Source organism: Scyliorhinus canicula, chromosome 8, assembly GCF_902713615.1.
Source record: "Scyliorhinus canicula chromosome 8, sScyCan1.1, whole genome shotgun sequence".
Taxonomy (NCBI): Eukaryota; Metazoa; Chordata; class Chondrichthyes; order Carcharhiniformes; family Scyliorhinidae; genus Scyliorhinus; species Scyliorhinus canicula.
The window spans coordinates 135,844,359-135,872,333 of NC_052153.1; the positions used below are offsets into that span (position 1 = coordinate 135,844,359).

At 43.2% G+C, this 27,975-nt stretch overlaps 1 protein-coding gene across 6 annotated transcripts in view; it reads right to left on the bottom strand.

Annotated features, from left to right (window-relative positions):
• Nucleotides 1-11,767: 11,767 nt before the first annotated feature.
• The window catches only part of adgrv1 (adhesion G protein-coupled receptor V1), an 838,553-nt gene continuing 822,345 nt past the window's right edge, over nt 11,768-27,975 (bottom strand). For all 6 annotated transcript variants that reach the window (XM_038805279.1, XM_038805282.1, XM_038805283.1 and 3 more), the window contains 2 exons: nt 18,643-18,820; nt 11,768-12,208 (listed from right to left, as the gene is read on the bottom strand). In XM_038805279.1, the coding sequence (XP_038661207.1) occupies nt 12,090-12,208; nt 18,643-18,820 (297 nt within the window). In that variant the 3' untranslated portion in view covers nt 11,768-12,089. The remainder of the gene's footprint in view (nt 12,209-18,642; nt 18,821-27,975) is intronic.

A 27,975-nucleotide genomic window follows, 5' to 3' on the forward strand; every position in this document is an offset into this window, starting at 1 on the left:
CCTTAAGTAGCAGAGCAGGTGGATACTGTGGTTAAGAAGGCATATGTTATACTTGCTTTATTAGCTGAGGCATAGAGTATAAGAGCAGGGAGGTTATGCTGGAACTGTTAAAACATTGGTTAGGCCACAGCTATAGATTTGTGTGTAGTTCTGAATCGACATTATCGGAAGGATGTGAAAGCACTGGAATTAAATAAGGGTAACTGGTCAGTAACGGTTATGACTCAATAGCTATGTTCATTTGCAGCTGGCTTGGGAGAGGTGATCAATGTTGCTAAATGTTTGGCCTCCTGAGAGTCTTACAAAAAGATCCTTGATAAGTGGTAAAGGGTACTTACTGATCAGAACACAATACAGGGTTGATAGTAATTTTGAAAACCCTGCACATTCGTACTGAACCATCCTTCTTTATGACTGAGTCGACTGGGGGTTGCCCAATCATTGGTGGCAACAGGCTCAATGACTCCTGTCTTCAGTAACTTCTCACTCTTCTTCCACTTTAGGTCGAATAGCATAGAGTTCGGTACCCGCTTTCAAACACTTATGACTACCTTTATCTTGATTTTCACTTCAAATGCAGTCATATATCCAAGTGACTTCTCGAATACCTTTGCTTTCTTTCTCAGAAGTGGTTTAAGATCATTCGTAGAATCAACAAGTTGGTTTATGACGTTCAGTTTAACTTAATATTCCTTAAACACGATCTCCCAAACAATGCTGGAAAGTCTCTTTGTACAATGTGAAGAGGCACCTCCACTTTCTGGTTGTCAACTTCCACAGTCACCTTGATGAAGCCCTTCAGTGGAATACCTCCTCGCTATATGTCCTCAAGATCACATCAGATGGTTGCATTGGCAGATACTTTAATTCTGAAGGTATATTGATTCAGATATCAGTGTTACTGCAGCACCCGTAACCACTTCCATCTTAATAGTGTTCCCATTTAATTTTGGATCGACCACAAATCATTGCTGGTCTCATTGTACTGCTAGACCAATGAGCTTACATTTCTAAAGCTGAATTGACACTATGGTACTTGGTAAGTTTTCAGTTGGATCACTTAACTGATAAACTCACCAATTGACTTGGCAGTATTTTTCTTGGTACACTTCTTTTGTGCTGATGAAGGTTGGTGTGACCAACATGCCTTGGCAATGTGACCAACTTTACTACAAATTTTGCATTTGTTCTCCTTGCACCAACAATTTCCTGCCATATGTCCCTCTTGGTTTGCGAGATGATATGGTAGGTTCTTGGTGGACCTGCTTCTCACAGACGCCATCTTATGGACTTTAGCTCAAACTCCAATCAGCGAAACGTCTCTTGCAGCAAGTTGCATTGACGCTATGATTTCTAGAGCAGATTTTAAGGTTAATGCACCTTCAGTCAACAATTTTCTTTGGATGGCATCATTCTTGAACAACAAACTAACCGGTTGCAAAGTGTATCATCCAAAGTCTGTCCAAATTTGTAGTACTTTGCAAGCTTTTGCAGTCATGCAACAATCTTCAGATTATTTCAGCTATTAATAATGGCCAGGGAGAGAAATGTTCTTGCAAGACAGTCATTAACTCATCACACAACTTGTCTGCAGGTTTAGCTGCAGGTACTCAATTCTGTAGCAACATGAATGCTTTCTTCCCAACTGATCAGAGAAAGGTCACAGTATGCAGGTCTGCTGGTGTCTGATTGGCTTGAAGGAATAATTGGAACCTTTCCTCATAAGAATTCCATGTCTCATCCTCCTCATCAAACGCATCCATGCGCCTTTTGTTCCCATCATATTTGGGTTGAAGCTCCCTGATTTGTGCTACTCAGCCTTCAGCCTATCTTCCCTGCCATTTATTTTCTCTCTGTTTAAAGCAGTGCACAAGCAGACTGTTTCTGTGCCTTGCTATCGATTCCCAGGCAGTAGGTTGAAGAATGGGCCGTCCCGTAGGTTCGTGTTCCCTTGGCCCGTTTCACTGCCTCATGCACGGTCACTGCAGCTCTACCCACTACAACGGTAAATGTATTAAAAACTTTGATGCTCTATTTGAAGTAAGCCCCCAGTAATTCAAAGTTGTCTGCCAGCCTTTTTCAGCTTTTTTGAAAACACTTTAATTTGCATTAGCAGCTGTTGTGATTGACCAGATGATTTGTCAACACCCATACAAACTGTGTCATGTCCAAGTATTTACTTGAGAGTTGTTTTTACTTGCCATAACTATGATTTTCACCTTGGACAATATTCCTCCTGGCCTCGCTTCCAATGGTTTATGGGCCTGGATCGCTGTTGATGATTAACTCCTTTTGGTTCACAAAATCATTGTCGAAAGTTGTTTTTCTCACTTTTCTTTGTTATGGCCCAGATCTCAACGCCACTTTCTCATTTGTTGTGTTCCTTTTTGTAGTTGCAAATAGACAGAATCAGAGGTGGCACACATCGAGCTTGTATAATATAGTGCAAGGGGTATATTTACAAGACAGGGTTCAGTGGTCAGTGGTGAATGCCACAAAAGCCCGTGAAATGCTCTAATGACATAATTATGTAATATGTGACTTTACATCAACTAATAGGCGGCATGGTTGCACAGTGGTTAGCACTGCTGTCTCACTGCCCCAGAGACCTGGGTTCAAGTCCAACCTTGTGTGGAGTTTGCATATTCTCCCTGTGTCTGTGTGGTTTCCTCTGGGTGTCCTGGTTTCCTCCCAGATGTACAGGTTAGGATTGGTCATGCTAAATTGCCCCTTAGAGCCAAAGGTTGTGTGGGTTTATGGGATGGGGGGAGATGTGCCTATGTTAGGGTGTATTTTCAAAGGGTCGGTGCAGATGTTTTGGCTGAATGGCCTCCACCTGCACATGATTCCATTAATGGTGTTACTCTGATACGTAACAGGGGAACTTCCAGGTGGTGGAATTCCCATGTATCTGCTGCCTTTGTCCTTCTGGATGGGGCTGATTCAACTCAGTTGGCCAGACGGCTGGTTCATGATGCAGAGCAGGGTGAGCAGCATGGATTCAATCCCTGTACCAGTTGAAGTTATTCATGAAGTCCTGCCTTCTCAATTTTGCCCCTCCCCTCAGATGTGGTGATCTTTAGATTAAATCACCACCAGTCAACTCCCCCCTCAAAGGGGAAAACAGCCTATGGTAATCTGGGACTGAGGTGACTTTACTTTATCGTCTAGATAGTAGTGGTCGTGGGTTAGTAAGGTGCTGCCTACGTTCCTGCAGTGCATCTTGTAAATGGTGTACACAGCTGCTACTGTTCATCAAAGGTGGAGGGAGTGAATGTTTGTGGCACATGTACCAATCAAGCAGACTGCTTTGTCATAAGTGGTGTTGAGCTTTTAGAGTATTGTTGGAGCTGCACTCATCCAGGCAAGTGAAGAGTATTCCATCACACACCTTTTTAAAAAAAATATAAATTTAGAGTACCCAATTCATTTTTTCCAATTAAGGAACAACAGTGACCCAGAGCCGGGATCGAACCTGGGACCTCAGCGCCGTGAGGCAGCAGGGCTAACCCTCTGCGCCACCATGCTGCCCTTTCCATCACGCACCTGACTTGTGCTTTGTAGGTGGTGGGTAGGTTTTGGGGAGTCAGGAAGTGAGTTATGCGCCACAATATTTATCACAGTACTGCATGATAGGTTGTTGCATCAGGTGAAATCTCTCTGAGGGTGGCACGTGGCGCAGTGGTTTGCACTGGGACTATGGCGCTGAGGACCCGGGTTCGAATCCCTGCCTTGGGTCACTGTCCATGCGGAGTTTGCACATCTTCCCCGTGTCTGCGTGGGTTTCACCCCCACAACCCAAAGACGTGCTGGTTAGGTGGATTGGCCACACTAAATTGCCCCTTAATTGGAAAAATAAATAAATAATTGGGTACTCTAAGTTTCTATATTTAAGAAAAAAGGTTAAATCTCACGTGATCCAGGATGAGGTAGCCAATTGGATACAAAATTGGCTTGACAACAGAAGACAAAGGGTGGTTGTAGAGGGTTGTTTTTTAAACTGGAGGCCTGTGACCAGCGGTGTACCTCAGGGATCAGTGCTGGGTCCACTGTTATTTGTTATTTATATTAATGATTTGGATGAGAATTTAGGAGGCATGGTTAGAAGTTTGCAGATGACACCAAGATTGGTGACATAGTGGACAATGAAGAAGGTTATCTCGGATTGCAACGGGATCTTGATCAATTGAGCCAGATGGATGGCAGATGAAGTTCAATTTAGATAAATGTGAGGTGATGCATTTTGGTAGATCAAATCAGGGCAGGACCAACTCAGTTAATGGCAGTGATGTGGGGAAAGTTATAGAACAAAGAGATCTAGGTGTACAGGTTCATAGCTACTTGAAGGTGGAGTCTCAGGTGGACAGGGTGGTGAAGAAGGCATTCAGCATGCTAGGTTTTATTGGTTATTGAATACAGAAGTTGGGGCGTCTTGTTGAAGTTGTACAAGACATTGGTTAGATCACACATGGAATACTATGTATAGTTCTGTTCACCCTATTATAGGAAGGATATTATTAAAGTAGAAAGAGTGCAGAAAAGATTTACTCGGATGCTAACGGAACTTGATAGTTGGGGATGTTGATAGTTGGGGATTCATTGATGGTAATGCTATTGAAAGTCAAGGGATGATGGTTTGATTCTCGCTTATTGGAGATGGTTTTTGCCTGGCTCTTGTGTAGCATGAATGATACCTGCCACTTGTCAGCCTGAGCCTGGATATTGCTACGGTCCTGCTGCATTTGCACGGGAACTGCTGATTTGATGGTAATGGTAGAGTGGGGGATATGCTGGGTTACAGATTTTGATTGAGTACAATTCTGCTGCTGCTGATGCCCCCCAGTGCCTTATAGATGTCCAGTCTCATGTTGCTAGATCTGTTCTGAATCTATCCCTTTAGCATGACGGTAGTTCCACACTTAATGTCAAGACGGGACCTTTCTCCACAGAAACTGTGCAGCGGTCATTCCTGCTGATATTGTCATTGACAGATGCATCTGCGGTAGGCATGTTGGTGAGGATGAGGTCTTGTATGTTTTTTCTCTTGTTGGTTCCCTCACCACCTGTCGCAGACCCAGTCAAGCAAATATGTCCTTTAGGACTCAGCCAACTCAGTCAGTACACTGAAGCAGTTTATGTGCAAATGCAGCAAGACCTTGGCAATGTCCAGGCATGGGCTGACAAGTAGAGCTACCGAGCTACTCTTGGTGATGGATATTGAAGTCCCCACCCAGAGTACATTCTGTGCCCTTGCCACCCTCAGCACTTCCTCCATGTGGTGTTCAACATGGAGGAGTACTGATTTATCAGCTGACGGTGGACAGTACCTGATATTTTGCAGGAATGTCCTTGCCCATGTTTGACCTGAAACCATAAGATTTCAGAATCAATGTTGAGGACTCCCAAGGCAACTCCCTCCTGATGCATGCCACTGTGCCCTGCCACCTCTGCTGGATCTGTCCTGCTGTTGGGACAATTAAATCACTGGATTGTCATAAAACACCCAGCTGATATACTAGTCTTTTAGGAAAGGAAATCTTCAGTCCTCACCCGGTATAGCCTACTTGTGACTCCAGATCCATAACGATATGGTCACAGACAGTGACCAATCTGGGAATCGAACCAGGGTCCCTGGCGCTGTGAAACAATAGTGCTAACAACTGTGCTACTGTGCCGCCCAATAAAAAGGAAAGAAACAGGATGGACCATGTGGAATTGACCTGGGCACTGGAAATGACAATGGTCAACCCAACTCTGTTGACTCTGCAAAGTCCTCCGTATTAACATCTGGGGCATTGTGCTAAAATTGCGAGAGCTATCTCACAGGCTAGCCAAGCAACAGCCTGACATGGTCATACTCATGGAATAATACCTTACAGATAACATCCCAGACACATCATAGCCCCTGGCATTCTGTGTGTTCTTCTTTTCTAGGAAGAATGCACTGTATTAATTCACACTTGAGTATCTGGATTCTGCACTCATAATTAGTGGTTTTGCCGAATGGATGATAATAATGATCAGTGTAAGGGAGCATTGACAAAGCGCATGAGATTTCAATGTTCCAGTATGCAATACAGAATATACGACATTTGACATTAGGGCTGACAAGTTACTTCCTTCAAGGGCATGGATCATACTGCATTGCAACTGTTCTTGGAAATACCTATGTACTTCCTTGTGATTCAAATATCTGCACTCTTATTCAGCTGAAAACAATTACCTTTGTTCACCTGGCAAAATTATTAAACTTCTTCTGATACAGCATTGCATCCATCACTTTGGCCAACACTAATTTCACATTAAATTCAGAGAAGTTGGATGCTTCTTGGTTTCAGAAGGCATAAGTCATGGTCTACTGCACCTTACACTTTTCATTTAAGTGCCCACAGACTTTTATGTCGGTATTTTTATTTGTTGAGATTATTCCTTTAAATCCAGTCACAAGACATATAAAGTAAGCCACTATTTGGCATATAAAGTAAGCTGCCATTAACAAAACAGGTTTAAAATGCAAATAAATTCAGTATATACAATGTCAAGTTGGTTTATTTCAATGTCATGCTTCAGTGGAGCTACCAAACTGCTTTAGAAGAAACAAACTGTGATTTGTTTTATGAACTACATTATGGTCAATTATTTATCAATGTTAATGCACAGGGGAATAACTGCAGAAGATTGGGGAAAGCTTTAGAAACCAGCAAAGGATGACTGAAATAATATTAAGAGGTAGAAATTGGAGTATGAGCGAAAAGTAGCAAGGAAAACAAAAAGAGAACAAAAGCTTTGATAAATTAATTTAAAAAAAGAGTACGCTATGGTAAGCATTGATTCCTTGGACTGTGAGACTGGGGAATTCATGATGGGAAACTAGAAAATGGTGGAAGCGTTGAATAGGTATTTTGTACCTGTCTTCACAGCAGAAGACACAAAAAGTATCTCATGAATAGTAGAACACCAAGAGGGCAGGAGGAATGTAAAAGAATCAATGTCACTACAGGAAGTGTAATCAGAATACTAATTGGGCTAAAGGCTGACAAGTCCCCTGGACTTGATAGTCTTTATCCTCGGGTCTTAAAAGAAGTGGTTGCAGACATATTGGATTCATTAGTTGTAATCTTCCAAAATTCCCCAGATTCTTAAAAGGTTGCAGCGGATTGGAAACCAATTTAACCAAGATGTAACTCCTCTATTTAAGAAAGGAGTGAGGAATAAAGTGGGGAACTATAGGCCTAACATCTGTCATTTGCAAAATACTAGAATTCACTATTAAAGAGGACATTTAAAATATACTATCATCAAAGTAAACATGATTTTGTGAAAGGGAAATAGTGTTTGACAAATTTATTAGAGTTCTTTGAGGATGAAACAAGCAGGACAGATAAAGGGGAATCAGTGGATGTAGTGGATTTGGATTTCTAAAAGCATTCAATCAAGTGCTACATGAAAGGTTACTTCACAAAATATGAGCTTATGGTATTGGAGGTGATATATTAATATGATAGTGAACTGGCTAACTGACAGGAAAGAGAATTGTGATAAATGGGTCATTTTCAAGATGGCAAACTAGTGCATTTCCACAGGGATCAGTGCATGGGGCCGCAAGTTTTTATGATCCATATCAATAACGTGGATGAAAGGACTGAATGTATTTTTGCCACATTTTCTGATGATACAAACATAGATTGGAAAGCAAGCTGTGAGGAGGATGCAATAAATCTGCAAGGGGATATGGACAGGTTAAATGAGTGATCAAACATTTGGCAGATGGAACATAATGTGCGAAAATGTAAGGTTGTCTTCTTTGGCAGGAAGAATAGAAAAGCAGATTATTTAAATAGATAGTTTGTAGAACGCTATTGTGTAGAGAGATCTGGATGTCCTTGCATATGAACCACAAAAAGTCAGCATGTAATATAAAAGTAGAGGAGTCTTTCTATAACTAAGTCATTGGTGAGACCTCACCTAAAGTACTGTGAACCGTTGTGATCACTTTATTTAAGGAGGGACATACTTCCTTTGGATGCAATTCAAAGAAAGCTCACAAAGCTGATACCTGGGATGAGGGGTTTGTCTTATGAGGGAAGATTGAGCAGGTTGGCCTATATTTATTGGAGTTTAGAAGAATGAGAGGTGATATTATTGAAACATAAGATTCTGAAGGGCCTTAGCAGAGTAAATGTGAATGTTTCCCCACATGAAGGAATCTAGAATTAGAGGGCACAGTTTCAAAATAAAGGGTCTCCTATTGAAGATGCAGTTGAGCAGGAATTTCTTCTCTTAGAGGTTTTGTAATGTTTGGAATTCTCCTGTCCAAAAAGCAGGAGGCAGAAAATTGGAGTTAGGGCCACAATCAGATCAACCATGACTGTGGAACAGAATTGATGGGTTGAGTAGCCTACTCCTATTTCTTTGCAATTTGGGCTTGACTTTGGAAATGCAGCAACAGTCCTCTCCTTATTCCAGGCAGCCCCTCAGGATCATGGATGACTTGCTTTCACTCTGGATTGATGGATTCTGAGATGTTTAATAGCTCCAATGCATGGTCTGCAGACTCTGCCACATGTAGGGGTGGTGATTCTTGAATGGTCAGGCACACAAGGTGTTTGGAGTTTAGTGCCTCAACTTCACCTCTGCATGCTCCTGATGAAGTCTCTCAATGTGTTTGGTGTCTTCCCGAATAAACCGTCTACATTTTGGTCAGTCATAAACCAGGGATTGGCATGTGCCAGTGGGGATGTTTGATCTCTTTACAAATTCCTAAAGCATTTCTGCTGTCCTTTATAAGTCTTTATAAGAGCTGAAGAATTTGGCTAGTTATGCTTAACTTTACAAATGTACATTCAAACAGCTCCCTGTGTGATTTCTGCCACAGATCACCATGTTTGAAATGGCTATGATATAAACTTGAACACAATCATCATTTTCACAGCCACAGGTAGAACTGGCTGGGTCAATGATCGTCGCAATTTGCCCTATCAGTAACTGGTGTAGCTCCCTCATGGCCCCTTTGGTGAATTTTACACTTGCAGAATTTCTAATTAAGATCTGCATATATATATCTAAATTCATTGAGGTTGAGTAATCATTGAGTAATATTTTGGTGAATGCTGGGGCCTGATACCCTACTCTAGGTGCAATTCCAGCAACATCCAGGGATGGTGTACTGGCACAGAAACATTTTTAATATTCATTTATGGAGGCCAGAATGTTCTCGTCTCGTCAGAAGAACCTGGAATGTTCCCTGCCAACCAGCAGGGTAACCCACTACACGCAATTGTGTGTCCCCTGCTGAAGTAATTATGCATGGGTACAGTTCATAATACGTCTCTTGGCGAGGCAGATGGGAAGTCGCACTCCCCGCTGTCATTTCTGGCTATTTAAATGGCACCCTGACAGCCAGTGATTTTATGATGTGCAAAATTAGTTCCCGAAGAGTTTCAGCGGGAAAGGTGACAGCAAGTTCCTGCCATCATTTCTCGCCATGGAGAGAATAAGGGGCGAAATTCTCTGAGGACCTGCATGACGCCCATTTCCGGTGGGCAAAAGCAGCGCCGGTGACTCCGGCGTCGGGGCCTTCTTTTAAGCCCTAAATCTCCGTTCCCGAAAGGGCCAGCAGCAGACTGACGCTATACGCGTCAGTTTCACCCGCAGCGGAAGTGGCGCATCGGGTGACATCATCATCGTCGCCCGGCGTTTGGGGGGGGGGGAGGAGTACTGGCGTTTGTGTGGGGGGGGGGAGTATCGGCATTTGGTAGGGGGGAGTACTGGGGGGGGGGGAGTACTGCCGTTTGGGGGGGGGGGAGGAGTACTGGCGTTTGTGTGGGGGGGGGAGTACCGGCGTTTGGGGGGAGAGTACCGGCGTTTGGGGGGAGGGGGAGTATCGGCATTTGGGGGGGGGGAGTACTGGGGGGGGGGGGAGTACTGCCGTTTGGGGGGGGGAGTACCGGCGTTTGGGGGGGGGAGGAGAGTATCGGCGTTTGTGTGGGGGGGGGGGAGGAGAGTACCGGCATTTGTGGGGAGGGGAGGAGAGTACCGGCGTTTGTGGGGGGGGGGGGGGGAGGAGAGTACCGGCGTTTGTGTGGGGGGGGAGTACCGGCGTTTGTGGGGGGGGGTAGCGGCGTTGGAGAGGGGTGGGGGGTAGGGGTGAGGGGTAGGAGTAGAGGTATGGGGTGGGGGTAGGGGTAGGGGGTTGGGGTAGGGGGTAGCGGCGTGCAGAGGGGGAATGGGGCGACGCTGCGTTGGCCCCGGGCATCCATTGGATGGGGGCATCAGCAGATCTTCCTCAAGGCTCCCCTTCCTCCCAGCTGCCTTGTCTTTGTTTGAGAGAGAGAGAGAGAGAGAGATTGAGATTGTGGGGACAGACAGAGAGAGAGAGACAGAGAGAGGGAGTCCCGTCCGTCCTCTAGCTGAGAGCAGGGCTTTGGTGAGTATATTGCAATCTGCCTAAACCCAGGAATATTGCCTGGTTAGAATGCAGAGGGAAATGCTGGGATCCCGGGGTGGAAGATGTGTCTGGATTTGTCTATTTCAGCTTCACCCTCTGCGATTTCAGGTCAGTTTCACAACAACAGGAAAAACGCGCGGAGAGAGAGGGAAAAACTTTTGGCAAAGTTTCTGGGTTCTGCCTTTATAATTCACAGCGCAGAAAGGGTTCTGCGCTGTGAATTGTCAAGGCACCTTTTCTAATCCTGGGGAGAAACAACCTTTTGAAGAGTCTGAGGAAATAAGCAGGAATTTGGATTAATTCTGCCTCCCCACCCCCTGGGCCTCTTTCTCCTCCCTCCCCCTTTCTCCTCCCTCCCCCTTTCTCCTCCCTCCCCCTTTCTCCTCCCTCCCCAGTTTATGCTGGGGCTACATAAAACATTACTTAGGCCACAACCTGAGTACTGTGTGCAGCTCCTCCAAGTTCAGTTAAGGCCTTGGATAACTGCCTGTGGAGTTTGCACATTCTCCCCTTATTTGCGTGGATTTCCTCCAGGTGCTCCAGTTTCCTCCCACAGTCCAAAGATGTGTAGATTAGGTGGATTGGCCGTGCTGAAAATTGCAGCCTCAAGTTGCAAAGGTTAGCTGGGGTTACAGGCATAGGGCAGGGTGTTGTTTTGGAGGCTCGGTGCAGACTCGTTAGGCCGAATGGCCTCCTTTTGAACTGTAGGGATTCCATGGATTCCAGCAAGGGTGCAATTGCATTAGAGAGGGTACAGAGATTTACGAGGACTGGAAAATACAGGTATGAGGAAATATTGGACAGACTGAGGTCGTTCTTGGAACAGAGGAGGTTGAGGAGAGATTTGACTAAGATGTACAAAATAGTGAAGGGCCTGGACAGACTAGATTTACCTGAGCAGAGAGGTCAGTGAATAGGAGGCAGAGAGCTAAAGTGATTGATAGAAAGATTAGAGGGGAGATGAGCAATGTTTTTTTCACCCAGAGGGTGGCATGGGTCTCGAGCGCACTGCCTGAATAGCAAGTCGAGGCAGAAACCCGAAACTCTTTTCAAAGGTGTCTGAATATGCAGCTCAAGGATCGTAACCTGTAGGGTGAAGGATCAAATGCTGGCAAGTAGAATTTGGCTGGTTGGCGCAGACACGATGGGCAAGTTGCCTCTTTCTGTGCCATAATGTTTTTATGATTCTATGAATGTAGTAAGAGGATGAGCTATGTCATTATATGATATATAAGTATGATGCCACAAGAAGAGCTTAAAAATTGGGTTTGTTTTTTCATTTGCGCTGACAGACATAAACACAAGACACAATTTATTGTGTTATTTCTACAGAAAGCTGCAAATATTTTGCTTGTTTTTATTTTAGAATGTGTTCTAAATTCTACATGAATTGTACATCCAAGTTAGTCACAGTGACTTAAAATTTACTTTTCTATAACTATGTAAAAAACCTTACAGGAAATGCTTTTAAAAATTTGATTCAAGACTAAAGTCAACATCAGTTGAACATTACAAAAATGTAGTACAAACATGAGAAGTGTAACACTGCTCTACATTTTTAAATGCAAAATTTTAGTGCAAAAAGAAGTATGCCTGTAAAGTATAAAAATATGGACAAATTTGATTTAAAAAGCACAAAAGGTTAGAGGTGAGTGTCTGCTATTGGTATTCTTCGGAGCTCCACAATCTGAGAGTTAGCAATGCTTCCACCATCTTGGCTTCCGTGATATGACTCATTATCACTGGCATTGAGGCCTGCACCTGAGACAAGAAGAAACATTAACTCAGAATAACCCGGAGAGGCATATTTGTCCTTTTCAACAGGTAATTCCAGGATTTACGGTCTGGAAATAACTGAAACCTTTGAAGGTTATCTTTTTGAATATGGTAGCACAGAAATTCTCCAAATGGCTCAGATGATAAATAAACCATGTGGCATGATACTGAACCAGATGTTACGCTGAGCAAGTTGGTGGACAAATTGGGAGAGCACTTATTGAACCATAATTGGTCTCAGTGTCTCTCGAATAAAGTTATTAAAAAATCAGCAAAGGTTCCTGCTTCTCATTGTTATCCTGTAACTCCTGTTAGAAGGAACACATGTGAATACTGGTGAGGACAGGATTTAGTTTAAATTCCAACTCATCAAACATTCTATGACCCTTATCCTAGCAAAAAATAAAGTTGTGCTTTTCCTTTTCATTGCCGGGCTCTACAGGTTCCTTTTCTGAAGTGTTGACTTCAAAATCCTTGCTTCTGTGCACAAAGCGTCCTCTTTACCCACCTACTTTTACAAACTGCTCCTGTTTTATACTTTCTTTAATTGAATATTCAAATAACGTTGCACTGGAAGAGGCCATTCAGGCCACCACGACAGTTGTTTAATACAGACATCCAATTAATCCCACTTCCCTGCTCTTTTCTCACAGCCCTGTAGTTCTTCTTCCCTCTTGTACTTAGCTAATTCTCTTTTGAATGATATTATTGAATCTGTTTCCACTCTCTCAGGCAGTGCATTTCAGATCACAACAACTTGCTGAGTAAGAAAAGCTTCTTCATGTCACCTATACAGGTCATAGAATCACAGAGGTTTACAGCATGAAAACAAACCCTTCGGCCCAACTTGTCCATGTCGCCCAGTTTTTACCACCAAGCTAGCCCCAATTGCCCGCATTTGGTCATAACCCTCTATACCCAACTTTCCCATATAACTCTCCAAATGCTTTTTAAAAGACAAAATTGTACCCGCCTTTACTACTGCCTCTGGCAGCTCATTCCAGACACTCACCACCCTCTGTGTGAAAAAACTGCCCCACTGGACCCTTTTGTATCTCTCCCCTCTTAACTTAAACCTATGCCCTCTAGTTTAAGACTCCCCTACCTTTGGTAAAAGATGTTGACTATCTACTTGATCTATGCCCCTCATTATAATTATAGACCTGTATAAGATTACCCCTAAGCCTCCGACGCTCCAAGGAAAAAAGTCCCAGTCTATCGAGCCTCTCCTTATAACTCAAACCTTCAAGTCCCGTTAGTATCTTTGCAAATCTTTTCCACACTCTTTCTAGTTTAATAATATCCTTTCTATAACAGGGTGACCAGAACTGTACACAGTATTCCAAGTGTGGCCTTTAGTTCGTCAGCTAATCATCTTAAATTTGTGTCATGTTGCCAAACCAGCTTCACTTTTATTTATTCTCTAATTCACTGCTCCATCTCCCTAATTCTGAAAACCCAGACACTGTCACTGCTGGTCCATACGTGTTACAACCATTGAGTCAACAGGTTACCTAATCCTTTGTTCAGACTGCAAGAACACTGCAACACTTTCTGTCAAATCCAGGAACTCACCATGACATTTGCAAAAACACCCCGGAGCACCTCCAGATTCTGCAGGAGCAGAAGTTGTTAAAAATACCTTACCTGCAATTTTGTGCTTGGCCATTTAAATAATTCTAATGCAATGCACACCTTGCAACTGAATATTGCTCTTTTTACAGCAAGGACAAAAGTTATTTTCTGGATAGTTGGAGTAGCATTGTACTATAATTGTTCTCTGTGACTCTCGACCTTTTGAGCCTCCAGTATATACTCTAGATACCAGTGTAGATGTCAGTGGAGGCAGCGATCAAACTGAAACTCATGCCCTTGAACACAATACTTCTTGGGCTGTAAGTAATCAGGCCTTGTTAAAAGTCATGTAATATTTTCCTTCTTCTGAAGAACTTTATATAATTCCATATCCATTTTAGTTCTCTTTGTAAGATCCAACAGAATCAAAATTGATAATTTGCTGTCAGTCACTTGATTATATCAATACTGTATGTACCGGCATTTAGTTAAAAAAGTAGGACCACCCAAGGAGATGATAGCCCATCAGGAGCAAAGAATTTTAGTACTAGGTCCAATTTATGAATCATAGCAGTTGCTACGCCATGTTGCTAGGTCACAAAGTGCACATATAAATTGGTTTTATTATAGTGATGTCTATTTTAAGAGTTGCACTTGACTCATACCTGAATAGCCCTTAATGTCCCATAACACATGCTGAGCATACACCTTTAATTTACTATTGTTAAAATAGAATACCGGTACATAATGACTGTACTCCCACAAAGCTCTACGCTGTAGGTCTACACAGAATAATTCTTCATAGAGATCTACATTTAATGGACAACAATGTCATGAAATCAATTAGCAAACAGTTTTCTGATTTGGGGTGGCACAGTGGTTAGCACTGCTGCCTCACAGTTGCAGGGACTCCGCTTCAATTCCGGCCTCCAATCACTGTCTGTGTGGAGTTTTCACTTTCTCCCCGTGTCTACGTGGGTTTCCTCTGGGTGCTCCGGTTTCTTCCCACAGTCCAGACATGTGCAGGTAAGGTGGATTGACCATGATCAATTGCCCCTTAGTGTCTTAGGTGGGGTTGTTGCGTTACGGAGATATGGTGGGGGCCTGAACCTAGGTATGGTACGTTCCAAAGGGCAGTGCCAACTTGATGGGCCGAATGTTCTCTTCCTGCACTGTAGCGATTCTATAATTCCATGATAGGAAAAATAGCTGCAGTGGGCTGCATCTTACCAACCCTTGGGGATAGACTGGGAGGTGGGAATGTTGGCACAATTACATGAAAAGGCGATGGGTGGCCAAAGATTCACAACCTTTTGAGTAAAGTAATTACTCCTCATCTCAGCCATAAATGATTGACCTCTTATGCTGAGACTGACTGTGCCCTAATGTTTTAGTTTCTTCAATCAGCAGAGACAACCACTGTGTCTACCCTGACAAGCCCTTTCAGAACTTTATATGTTCCAATTAGATCACCTCTCATTATTTTAAACTCCAGAGAATATATGCCCGATTTATCTTGTTTCCAATTTTAGGACAATCCCTTCACCTTAGATCTAGGAGAACCTTCACTGCACCACTTCCAATACAAGGCTATCTTCCTTAGATTTGGAGGCTAAAACTGCATACGGTATTCCAGGTGTGGTCTCACCAAACCCCTGTTCAACTATAGCAAGACTTATTTATTCCTGTATTCCAATTGCCTTACAATAAAGGCTAACATACTATTTTCCTTCCCAATTGCTTGTTGCACCTGCATGTTAACTTTCTGTGTTTCTATGGCACACCACTCGGAATCATGTTTACGTGTAGCTTACATAAGGCCTGGTTCGGACAGAAACTTTGCCCACATCATATTTGGTACTGATTCAGAATGGGCAGCAATAACGAGAGGAATAAATTCCTTGAATTTCCTAATGACCTGGACATTGCGATGAATTAGCATTTAGATGGAGCTCACCTGGAACCTGGTCTAGACCGCTTAAAGATGCCTACTCCATAATGTAGCTCCTTATAATGGAGGCTGATTGGACTGCATAAAAAAAATCTCCTTTAGCATGTCAAGTGAAGACCCTCCCCGCCCCATGTATTTACACATACAATCTTAGAAATAGCTTACCTTGGATATGTTGGGCACTTTTTGTGACACATTTCCTATTGTCTTCCCTCCCTACATGGGTAGAAAGTTAGCTAGTTGCAAATTAATGAGATTCTGGGGCTGCCACTGCCATTCTCATGTAAGTCGACTACCTGCGTGCCCAGGAGTTAAAATTCTCACCCATAACTCTGACATTCATTTGGACCCAAAGAATACACCAAACATTAGTAAAACTGTTCTGTGTACTATGATTAAACATCAACAAAGCTACTGTGCCAGATGAGAAGCGTCCTAGATTTCTCAAGAAATTAAGAGTGACATTTGTGATGCTTTGGTTGGTATTTTTCAGAGTTCCATAAGAACCAAAGATGTAGCTGAGGCCAGAAGCATTGCAAATGTAGATCCAATGACCAAAGAGGACAGTTTGCTTAATGAACATTGCAGCAAAAATACTTGTGGACATTTCTGCAATGCAGTTGAGAGATACAGACCATACAATTGGACGTGGGCAGCAAACAATGGACCCAGGGACAAAAGTACCAAATTCAAAGTCTCAATTAAGACTAGAGATTAAAGAAAAATACCTTTATTCCACAGAATACTGGAATATAGAACAAAGTTCCAGATTAAGTAGTAGAATCAGGAATAATTGGCATTTTTGAAGAAACTGAAGTGCTATCGTTTGAGAAAGGGGATTGAAAGTTATAGGGTTGAATTTGTGCATCCTGCCAGGGGCCAGAACAGAGGCAAACGGGGCCTGAAAATCTTTGTGCCAGCTGGTGTACTAGCTTCCTGATGCCTTTCCTTGCATTGGCCATTGTGTGGAGGCAGAATCAGAGCCAACAGGACTATCCAGCCCTTCCTTAACTCTTTTCAAGGGTGTAATTAATGCCAAATAAAGGAGCCCAACTAAGATTTTTCAATCCGCAGGGGTCTATTTATCTGGCAGGTATGTAGAGACTGTCCCTGCCTGCTGAATCTATTTCTACTTAAAGATTTAAAAGATTACTCACCTTCCATTACGTATTCTACTTTTCTCAAGCTGGAATGCCTCAGATTGGCACTGCAGCTTCCAGAGCCCATTCAACACCTTTATTCGGTGGAAATCTGGTCTCCAAATCAATTAAGAGGGTTCTCTGTGAAAATGTGAGTGACTGACCTCCTCCTCCTCCCCCCCACAAGAAAACCTGGAAGATGATCCAGCCCACAGAGTTAGTGGAAATACTTCCTTCAGGTGAGGTGATGGGGTAGTGTTAGTGTCATTGGGAATCCAGAGATCCAGGGTAATGCTTTGTGGACCTGCGTTCAAATGCTACCATGGCAAATGGCAATATTTGAATTTGAGAAAACTCTGCCATTAACATCTGATGACGAGCATGAAACCATTGTGGATCATTGTGAAACCCATCTGGTTCATGAATGTCATGTCGGGAAAGAAATCTGTCATTCTTGCCCAGTCTGGCCTACATGTGACTCCAGAGCCACAGCAATGCCCTGGTCTTGGACTATTAACTGCCTTCTGAAATGGTCCAGAGAGCCACTCAGTTCAAAGGCAATTTGGGATGGGTAACAAGTGCTGGCCCGGAAAGCGACACCCACATCTCATGAAAGAATAAAACAAAATCTAGCGGAAATAGTTTAACTTGAAGTTTTCTCACTCTCTCATTTAGGTGGTAATTGGGTTACTGGAAATTTGTGATGTACCAGTGCATTTTATGGTGGGCTCAACCATTTCCTGTTGTTTTGGTGTGCAGGATGTCAGGTGAATAGCAGTCAATGCAAATGTGCACTTTAGTATTGCTAGAAGCCATGAAACTGATAAGTCAACTTTATCCATGTCACACAATGCTTCTTTTTCATGGATATTTTTTACTTTTGGTTTCTCATGCACCAGTTGTAAATGATTTAATGGTGGTCCGCAGCATGACTGAGTTTTGCAATGGAAATCCTCGAGAAGAGGAGTATGCCAAGTAAGTCTGGTTGCATAACGCATGCTTTATGCACACCCATCAATGTACAACTGCATAGGGGAATGTGGGTGAACAAATCTAACTTTGAGAGATGATTAGTCGAGACAGTGGCTCTTTTTTCCCTGAGAAATCTGGAACAGTAGAACAAATGATATCACTAGGATACGTGAATGTATAACTAGCAGTCATGTTGCGTCCTCTCATGGAAACTCTCTAATTATAGTATGCCATGAAAGGCCGATGAGTCATTGTAGTCTGAGTGGATGCATACCAATGTAACTCAAACCATTTTTGATGGCCTTGCACACTTATTTGGTAATGATAAAAAACAAATAACATCTCAGGATCTGGGTCTAAATTAGAACATATGCAGAGTTGTACTATTTGCTATAAGGTTTGGCACATCCATAGAATCCCTGCTGTGCAGAGGAGGCCATTTGGCCATCCAAAAGAGTATTTTACCCCGGCCCAACCCCCTGTCCGATCCCTGTAACCCCACCTAACCTGCACATCTTTTGGACACTAAGGGAAATTTAGTGTGGCCAATCCACCTAACCTGCGCATCTTTGGAACGCAGTAACAGCAAGAATCAGCCAGACTGGATTTACTGCCAATAAAGGCACTGCAATAAAAAACATCCAATATTCCTGTCCTTCCTTGCTGTTCTATCAGCTCTGCTGTCTCGGTTTCCCCAGAAAACAGGAGTCTTTGCATGGACTAACCACTGGTGAAGTAAGATATGTTCACTTTCATCATCAAGTCATGTATCAATCACTCACCAGTTTTTAAGGCAAATATTAAATCATCAAACTCCTGTGACTCCTCATCAGCCACCAGGTTGCTGTTGGAATAACCTCCTGTAATGCCATAGATGCTGCCAAGTTGTGGGCTTTGCTTGAAGATACTGCTTGCTTGACTGCCGGGTCTTAAACTGGCTTGTTCCCAGTCAGCAGGTATCTAAAGAAAGAGCAAACTTCTAACAATTACAAAAAGCATACGGGAAAAGCATATTTTATGCTAGCTTAACAAATTAAGTTAAAACAACCAGGGCAGAATTAGGATGTACAACCCATGACAAAATTTGATATTGATTGAATTCAAACAGAAATAGGATGGCAAACAGTATTCTCATGAAAATGGTGTTCTTTGATCATCCAACTTGCCAGCATGGCCCAGTTAGCAGCACTCTCACGTTGTGTTTTGACCCTCAGAGTTAGTTTTAGATTTATTGCCACATGTACCGAGCTACAGTGAAAAGTATTGTTCTGCGTACAGTCCAGGCAGATCGCTCCACACATGAAAAATGTAGGACATATGATAAATACACAATGTAAATACAAAGACATCAGGTGAAGTATACAGAGTATAGTGCTACAAAAGTAGAGAAGCTGCCTAGAAAGATCAGTTCAGTCCATAAAAGGGTCATTCAGGAGTCTGCTAACAGCGGGAAGGAGCAGTTTTAAAATCTGTTAATATGTGTTTTCAGGCTTTTGTATCTTCTGCTCGATGGAAGAAATTGGACGAGAGAATAACCCAGGTGGGAGGGATCGTTGATTATGCTGCCCCTTTCCCAAGCCAGCGGTAGGTGTAGCCAGACTCAATGGATGGGAAAGGGATTTACGTGACAGATTGGGCTCTGTTCACGATTCTCTGTACTTTCTTACAGTCTTGGGCCATACCACGTTGTGATGCAGCCAGTTGGGATGCTTTCTATGGTGCATCTGTAAAAATAGGTGACAGTCAATGTGGACATGCAAATTTCCTTAGTTTCCTGAGGAAGTAAAGGCGCTGTTGTGATTTCTTGGTCGTAGCGCAATGTGGATGGACAGGACAGATTGTTGGTGATGTGCATACCTAGGAATTTGAAGCTGTCAACCATCTCCACCTCAGCACTATTGATGCAGACAGGGGTGTGTACGATACTTTGCTTCCTGAAGTTAATGACCAGCTCCTTAGTTTTACTGACACTGAGGGGAGATTGTTGTCATTGCACCATGCCACTAAGCTCTCTATCTCCCTCCTGTATTCTGACTCATCGTTGTTTGAGATCCTACCCACTATGGTCGTGTTATCAGGAAACTTGTAGATGGAGTTGGAGCCGAATTTTGCCACACAGTTGTGTGTGTATAAGGAGTATAGTAGGGGCCAAGTACGCAACCTTACGAGGCCCCAGTATTGAGGACCATTGTGGAGGACGTTCGTTGTTTATCTTTACTGATTGTGGTCTGTGGGTCATGAAGTCGAGTTGCAGAGGGTGGAGTCAAGTCCAAGGTTTTGGAGTTTGGATATGGGATTGGCTGGGATTACAGTATTGAAGGCGGAGCTGTCGTCAATGAATAAGAGTCTGATGCAGGAATCCTTTTGTCGTTGAGCTGCTCCAGGGATGAGTGCAGGGCCAGGGAGATAGCGTACGCTGTGGACCAGTTGTGGCAAAGTGTAAGCGAATTGTAGTGGATCAAGGCATTCTGGGAGTATGGCGTTGACCTGTCTGATGACCAACCTCTCAAAGCACTTCATATTGACAGAGTTCAAGACCACCGGACAGTAGTCATTGAGGCATGTAGGTGGGGTGAATTGCTGCAAAGGTACTCTTCTCCATTAATACAATCTTAGATTAAGCACATAGAAACCAGAATACTGGTGTAAGCATCAGTGATGAGCAGGAAAGAAATCTGGTGCTGTTAAATGAACAACAGGGAGTTTTCCCAGTGTTTTTCCTACAATTAAGGCTGCCCAGAAAATTAACTGGTCATTCATTTCTTTGCTGTGGGACCTTACACTGTGCAGAATATCTGCGTGTTTGCTTTGTAGTGATTTCATTTAAAAGTAATTTGTTGCATCTTGGGGCATTTCTGAAAGATGTGATGACATGCTATGTCAATGCAAGTTCTTTAACTACAAACTAGTATGAAAACCACATCTCAAAGAAAACGTTATCCAAAAGATTAATCCAGAAAAAACTTCTGAGAGAAAACTTTTTTATAAAATGTTGGGCACAATTCAATGCCCTCGTAGCCCTCGTCAGTCCAACTTGGTGATGCGACGAGGCCGTTTAATCTTACAAGAGGCCTCTTGCGAGATACATGATGCTTGGAACGCCTCGGGTGATTTAACAAGATCTTGTGAGACATCGCGATTTGGGTCTCCCCCTCTCTAGCCGTGATCCAGATGAACATATTTAAATGAGCCATTAGGCTCATTTAAATATGTCTGCGTTGTATTCTCCTGAGACCCGGGAACTATCAGGAGACCTAGCCATGATGCCGTTTAGCACTGGCCCACACAAAGGTGGACCAGGCTAACGGCACAGTGAGGGGTTTCCCAGGCCATTGAAGGCCCATGGGTGGCCGAGCTCTGGGCAGGGTGGCACCCTGGCACTCCCGCTGCCACCCAGTTCTTGGCTTCCTCATTCGCACATTTGTTAGCTGATGTGTGCCCAAGAATTGAGGGGCGGCTTTTGTTTATAGGATGGCAGCTTAACTCCAGCTGGCTAGAGAGAAAAATCAGAGCTGTTCCATTGGCTCCCTGCCAATTTGTCTCACTTTGGGATTGGTGAGATTCAAATGCGTAGTTGCAAGAATTGGAGAAGTGACTTTAGAGGGGAAAAAAAATGGCTGGAGATGGGACAATAGTTTGCAAGGATAGAACAATAAGGGTGTGTTTTCTGAAGAATAGGATGACGGGTGGCTGTTTTAGAAGGGGGAAAAATACAGTGGAGAACAAATTATTTACAATATTACTATTAAAGCCATGCATGATGATAATTTGTTTTTAATGCTTCCACGGAGATGGGCTGAAAGGTATACTTCTGCATTATAGGGATTCTATATGATTCTATGTTTGTGGATACTGTTTGTGAGATTTTGAATGTTTTAAATAGTTGCATTTTTTTTACTTGGGGAAGAGTTGGAACCACTTCAGGGTCCTGACCTCACTCTACCTGGAAGAACAGAAGCCTGGGAGATCTTCTGGGGACAAAATGAAGAGGCTGGTTTCAGGCCTGCCGTCCAGTAAGTATTGTGGGCAGAGCCCTGACATTGCAGGCCCAATCAGAGAGGTTGCAGCCTTGGAATCGTGGCAGCTCCACTGCTTGAGGTGGGTGCTGCCACTATCAGAGTGGGAATGCACGGGCACCTCCATCTTGAGATACCCTCAGAAAAGGTACTAAATTTAATTAAATGAATGGTGGCCAGAGCTGCAGAGAGAGGCCCACCACGCCAGCCACTAGAAACCACCTCCAAGTATCTGCTGTGGGGGCCCACCCACCATTGGGATCCCCATCAGCCCTCAAATGGGTCTGCAATTTTGCAGATTAGTTCCCTGCTGCTGCTGCGAGCAGATGCTGACCCACCTGGGTAAAGGTTGCCTGGCAGTGGGAATTGCTGCTGACCCAACATCTATTCTTCAGAAGGTCCTCCTGGTCCCACCTTGTAAATTGCCCCAAGGAATCGGGATGACTCCACCTTTAATAACAGCTCGTACTTTTCAAAAGCAATTCATTGTGTTGAGTGATTAGAAATTCTTTATTTGCTATGCGAGTTTTATAAATCCTAGTTATTTCAGTATTGTATAAATGTGCTTGAATACTCCTATTTTTGGGGCAATTGTGACATCAACAATATTTTCTAACACATAGAACATAAAACACTATGCTACAAATATATATTTCTGTGAGGATTGGGTCCAGCAGTTATAACTCCTTTTTTCCAGCTATGCAGCCTGGATTTGATTCTATTTCACTCAGATTGACATGATGCATATCTCCACGTCTTGGCTAAGATACTAAGAAGGAATGTGTCATCCAGGATTAGGGCAAATGATTCAGCACAGACAGTCTGGTGGTAGCAAAAGACAGTGAATCAAGTTCCAAATTTGAGTTTCAATATAAGTGGGGCTTTTAGTTGCATTTAATGTAATGGTTCTAGTTTCGTGCACCTCACATACTCCATATGGTAAGCATACACAGTTGCAAATCTCAATTGCAGCTTCGATAAGATATCACTTAATTGGTTTACTCCAGACCAATAACTGATTACACCATTCTTCTATGAAGCATCTAGAATACTGTTAATTGGATGGATACGTACTGCTCACCTGTCAATTTTTGACTAGTATATTTTCTACTTGCAAGCATGATATTCAAGGTTCTTAAGGGACGCTCTGGTGGTTGGGTACAACTAAATGCTAGCTGAGGTACATCGTCTTTGTGACACAGAGTAAAGCCTGAGCTGCTGGAAAATGCTACATTTATAACCATTTAAAGTAATGGTTATTGGATGAGTTAGGACATAGATTTGATGGGAAGAGTTTATTGGAAAAAAATCTTAAATATCTCTGAGCTGGAAACTGTTAACTATATTTAATCAGACTTCAGTAATGTATTAATCAGAAAAGCTGCTCTTTGGTTTCTATTCAGCCACCCTGCCTCTCATTTGATGCGGTGTTAATATTCCTGGGACCAATCCTTGTACCAGAGGAAAGCTTCAAATGTCACAACAGTTGCTGCTGAAATTTGATCATATCTGTGTCAAGAATAAAGCAAACTTTGAGATGTAACCATAGAGGAACCATTAATCTTAGTCACTGCAGGAAACAAAGAAGTAAATCAATATGGCAATGGGTGGGATTTAAGGAATTATTATTCACTTGTCATAGCAGCTGGACAATACCTGGACTACATTAATGGAGAACCCGAAACAGAGAGTAAAGTTTATATGAATCTATGAAAGCCACAAATCAGACAACAGTTATAAAATAAATCCATTTGTTGTATTTAAAATTTCTGAAATTTTTTGATTTTCTGAAAAGGATAATGATTTAAACAAATACATACTGTTTTGATACAGTTTTATAAAGAATTATTAAAACAGTAACGCAATGTCCCAGATTTTGTTGTCAGTGGGGAATGAATGGCACTAACCACATTTAATCTTGCCCACAGACTTCACATGTGGATTTGCAATGAACGTTTTGGTGACTGTCAAGCCATTTCTGTGCACTATTTCCCCCTTTTGGGTGACCTGTGTGGGCAGGCCAAGCAACTGACCAACCAGACTGAAGATTTTGTACTAAACTGCACAATCTGAACCAGGAAGTGTAAGTTAGAATAGTTGATTCAATGCCAAATTTCAAAAAGAAAGCAAAATAAGGAGGGAAAGAAATATAGAACTACGAAAAAGAAATAAAAGAGATAGAAAGAAAATGTTAAACAAAAATTATGAAAACCTTATAATTTTTAAAATCTCCAACAATAATTACAATCTGAAGGAATGTCAGTTCACACTTATAACAAGTAAATCAATATAGCAATGGGTGGTATTTCAGTGGCAGTAACATTGTTTGGCAGCATTTAAGACTCGTCAAGCTATTGAAAATGTGCTTATATTGGAATGGGCAGCCCAAATCTTTTCTGGTGCATTTATAGGGCAGCACGGTAGCATAGTGGTTAGCACATTTGGTTAACAGCTCCAGGGTCCCAGGTTCGATCACCGGCTTGGGTCGCTGTCTGTGTGGCGTCTGCACGTTCTCCCCATGTATGCGTGGGTTTTCTCCGGGTGCTCCGATTTCCTCCCACAGTCCAAAGATGTGCAGGTTAGGTGGATTGGCCATTCCGGATTGCCCTTAGTGTCCAAAAAGGTTGGGTGAGGTTACTGGGATAAAGGGGAGGCGTGGGGCTTAAGTAGGGTGCTCTTTCCAAGAGCCGGTACAGAGCCGATGGCTGAATGGCCTCGTTCTGCACTGTAAATTCTAAGATCTACAGGGTATCTATCACATAAGTACAGCAACTTTACAAACTTCGAAGTTTCTCAATGCTTTGCCCCTTGCTGAAATATCAGTGCAGCACAGGTCTTGGAAGAGTGGAGAAACTCAGGCAGTAACTTCCTGATTTCTGTGTTTAACTGTGCATGTGCAATCGCTGGAAGTTGCTGTCTGATATGTTCTACAATATTGGTGAGTGTTGAGGTTTTACTGTTATTTTTAACCTCAAAATTTGAGCAATTTCTTTTTGTTTTGTACTTTCAATGAAAGCCTTTAGGTGCTTTCAAATTTCCAATTAGTTTCAATCAGCTGTAAATAATCTGTTTTATTAAAATCTTCATGCACAATCTTCAGGTAGAAGGTACAGAAGTCTGAAGACCCGCACATCCAGACATGGGAACAGCTTCTTACCCACAGCTACAAGACTACTCAACGACTCCCCCTCGGAGTGATCTGCTCCCTGTAAGAACAGTATTCACGACACCCTATGCTGCCCCTTGTTCCACACTGTAACCAATCACTGTTTGTCGATGTACCATTTGCCAATGTTCTCTGTTGATTATTCTTTTGTCTACTATGTACGGACTGTGTACGTTCCCTCGTCCGCAGAAAAATATTTTTCACTGTACTTCGGTACATGTGACAATAAATCAAATCAAATCAAACCACAAGTGCTATTACAAACCTCGGATATTCACCATTACTGGATATGTTGGAATCAGAATAATGAAATAATCCACATTCAACTTTTCTTACATGTCACTGCATTGGACAAATCAGCAAAAATGCAAGATATGTCTCCACTGGTAATTGCGATGTGTGCACATCTTTCAGCACAGAATCTACATAAACAGGGCACTTATACAGATTAAACCTGGCTCCCAATGGAAGATAAAGTAAATTGAAGTCAAATTCTATCCAAATTTTTAAAAATAGGTAATAGGAAACAAATAGGGTGGAATGTTCTGATATTTTTTCAGTGTCAGTTTCAGTGAGAAAACTGGCGTGAGGTTCTTCAGCTGCACAGCCAAATTTTCTCTCCAGATATTCCGGCACTTGAGGTTGGAATTCTGTGTCTGTTGACACCGGTGAATGGAGTTTTGACTCAGTGCCAAATTTTCCATTCTCGCTGGCAGCAGTGCCGGGACAAATTTGGATCAGAGAATGCTGGACAGAGAATCTGGGGGCATGGTTTCTGCTGTCAGTCTGGAGGGGCAGGGCCTGATAGAGCTGGCACCATCAGCTCCACAGAGTTCGGGGCACCATCTTTAAAGGGCGCCCAAATCTGAATTAGTAATAAGTTCCACTCAGACACCGCGAACACAGGGAACCTCCCCTGACAGGCATCAGGGAAACACACCCCCTGACCACGCATGCATCGGGGCGACCCATCCCCGCCCACCCACACACACGAATGGGGGTGGTCCACCCCTCCACAAACATCGGTGTGACTCGCACTCCCCACGACACAGGTATTGGGGTGCCTCCCTCACAACCACACAGGCATCGGGGTGACCCCCACCCCACACACTTAAGGGGAATTTCCCACCGCAATGGGGCACCCCAGAGGGCCCCTCTCGAAACTACCAGGTTACAACAGCCAGATGGCAGTGGCCTCCATGTACCTCCCTCCCCCACTCCCTGGGGACTGTACTTTGTTCCCCTCAACTGCTTCACGTTTTTAACAACCTGTTAGAAACCTTGTTGACATGATGTGACATACATGAGGTATGAATATTCAACAAGGGTGCAACATATTGCATGGAAGCCCTTTAATTATGTTTAAATCTATTGCTATGAGGTTCCCGGCCAACGTTATGTCACCGACGAAGGGTGTGGAAAATTGGAATACGACATTTCATTGGCAAGATTCTTGTCTTCTGACTCTCGAGGGACTTTGGGCCCACATCACCGTTTACACCAACGGCTAACGCAAGCTCAAAATTGACCCAGTAGTCTTTTAAGATTGAAAACAATCTCTGTCTGTGTGCATTGGGTAACACAACATTGATTACAGATAGAGTTGTATTGGATTTGTTTATTGTCATGTGTACCGAGGTAGTGAAAAGTATTTTTCTGTGAGCAGCTCAAACCGATCATTCAGTAATGAAAATAAAATAAAATAAAAAGAAAATATATAATAGGGCAACCCAAGGTACACAATGTAAATTGTGTTAACAGATTTCATGTTGGTGTTTGCTTGGAGCACTGAACGATTGGATACATTGCACTGTGACACCAATGAGCAACACCCTATTTTAAATCTATGGAAATGTGTATGTTTTGAATGGGTCCAAATTGCATCCCAGGTTTTCAATCAGTTCAGTAGAAAGCATAGTTTAGTAAACGGTGGTTAACTGTTTCAATTTCCATAGTACAGCCTCTATGGTAGATTCAAAAGTGGAAATAGCTGTAATTTTAATGTCTTCATAAACTTTCATTTAAAAAAAGTTATATTGCTCTTTACTTGTTTCAGTGATAACTTTTCAATTAATGTTACACTTCAGTACAGTCTGTGTGATAAACTTTTGGTGCATTCTATAAAAGCCTTAATGCATTGTTATGATTTTTGTAGACACCAATAACTTTGAAAAAGAGGTATAAGGCCATAATTTTGCACCCTCATTTGCTGCAAAGGCAATTGGCGACGTGGACGCAAAATCTTACCAGAGGCCAAAAACGAGAATCTCGGCAGCAAGACCTTGTGATGCTAGTGTCCCCACTCACTGCCAGTGATGTAATGAGGTTCACATCCAGGAAGGTCGAGAACCTCATGTGAATGCATTATAGAGGTTGAGCACCCCTTATCCAAAATGCTTGGGGCCGAGTGCGAGTTGGATTTCGGAACTTGTCGGATTTCAGGATATAGGCCGGGGTTCTCCCCGACCGGCGGGTAGGCCATACAGGCGCCAAAGACTAGCTTGAACCACTCTGGCGTCGGGCTGCCCGGACGTTGCGGAATCCTCTGCACTTCCAGGGGCTAGGCGGGCGCTGGAGTGATTGGCGCCGCGCCAACAAGCGGCGAAATGCCTCCGCCGGCGCGCATTGGAGCGCAAGCGTATTCTGGCACATGCGCAGTGGGTTTCTTCTCCGCGCCGGCCATGGCGGAGCTTAACAGAGCCCAGAGCAGAGTGCCCCCCCGGAGTGCCCCCCCGGCACAGGCCCGCCCGCAGATCGGTGGGCCCCGAGAATTATGCAGTCGGCGCCAGAGCGGCGGGGCGGGATTCATGCCGCCCCCTGGTGATTCTTCCACCCGGCAGGGGTCGGAGAATCCTGCCCATAATGTACATTGGTGGCGCATTGGGACCTATGCATGTGTAGTGCGGTTGACCTGCGCATGTCAGGCGCGTTGG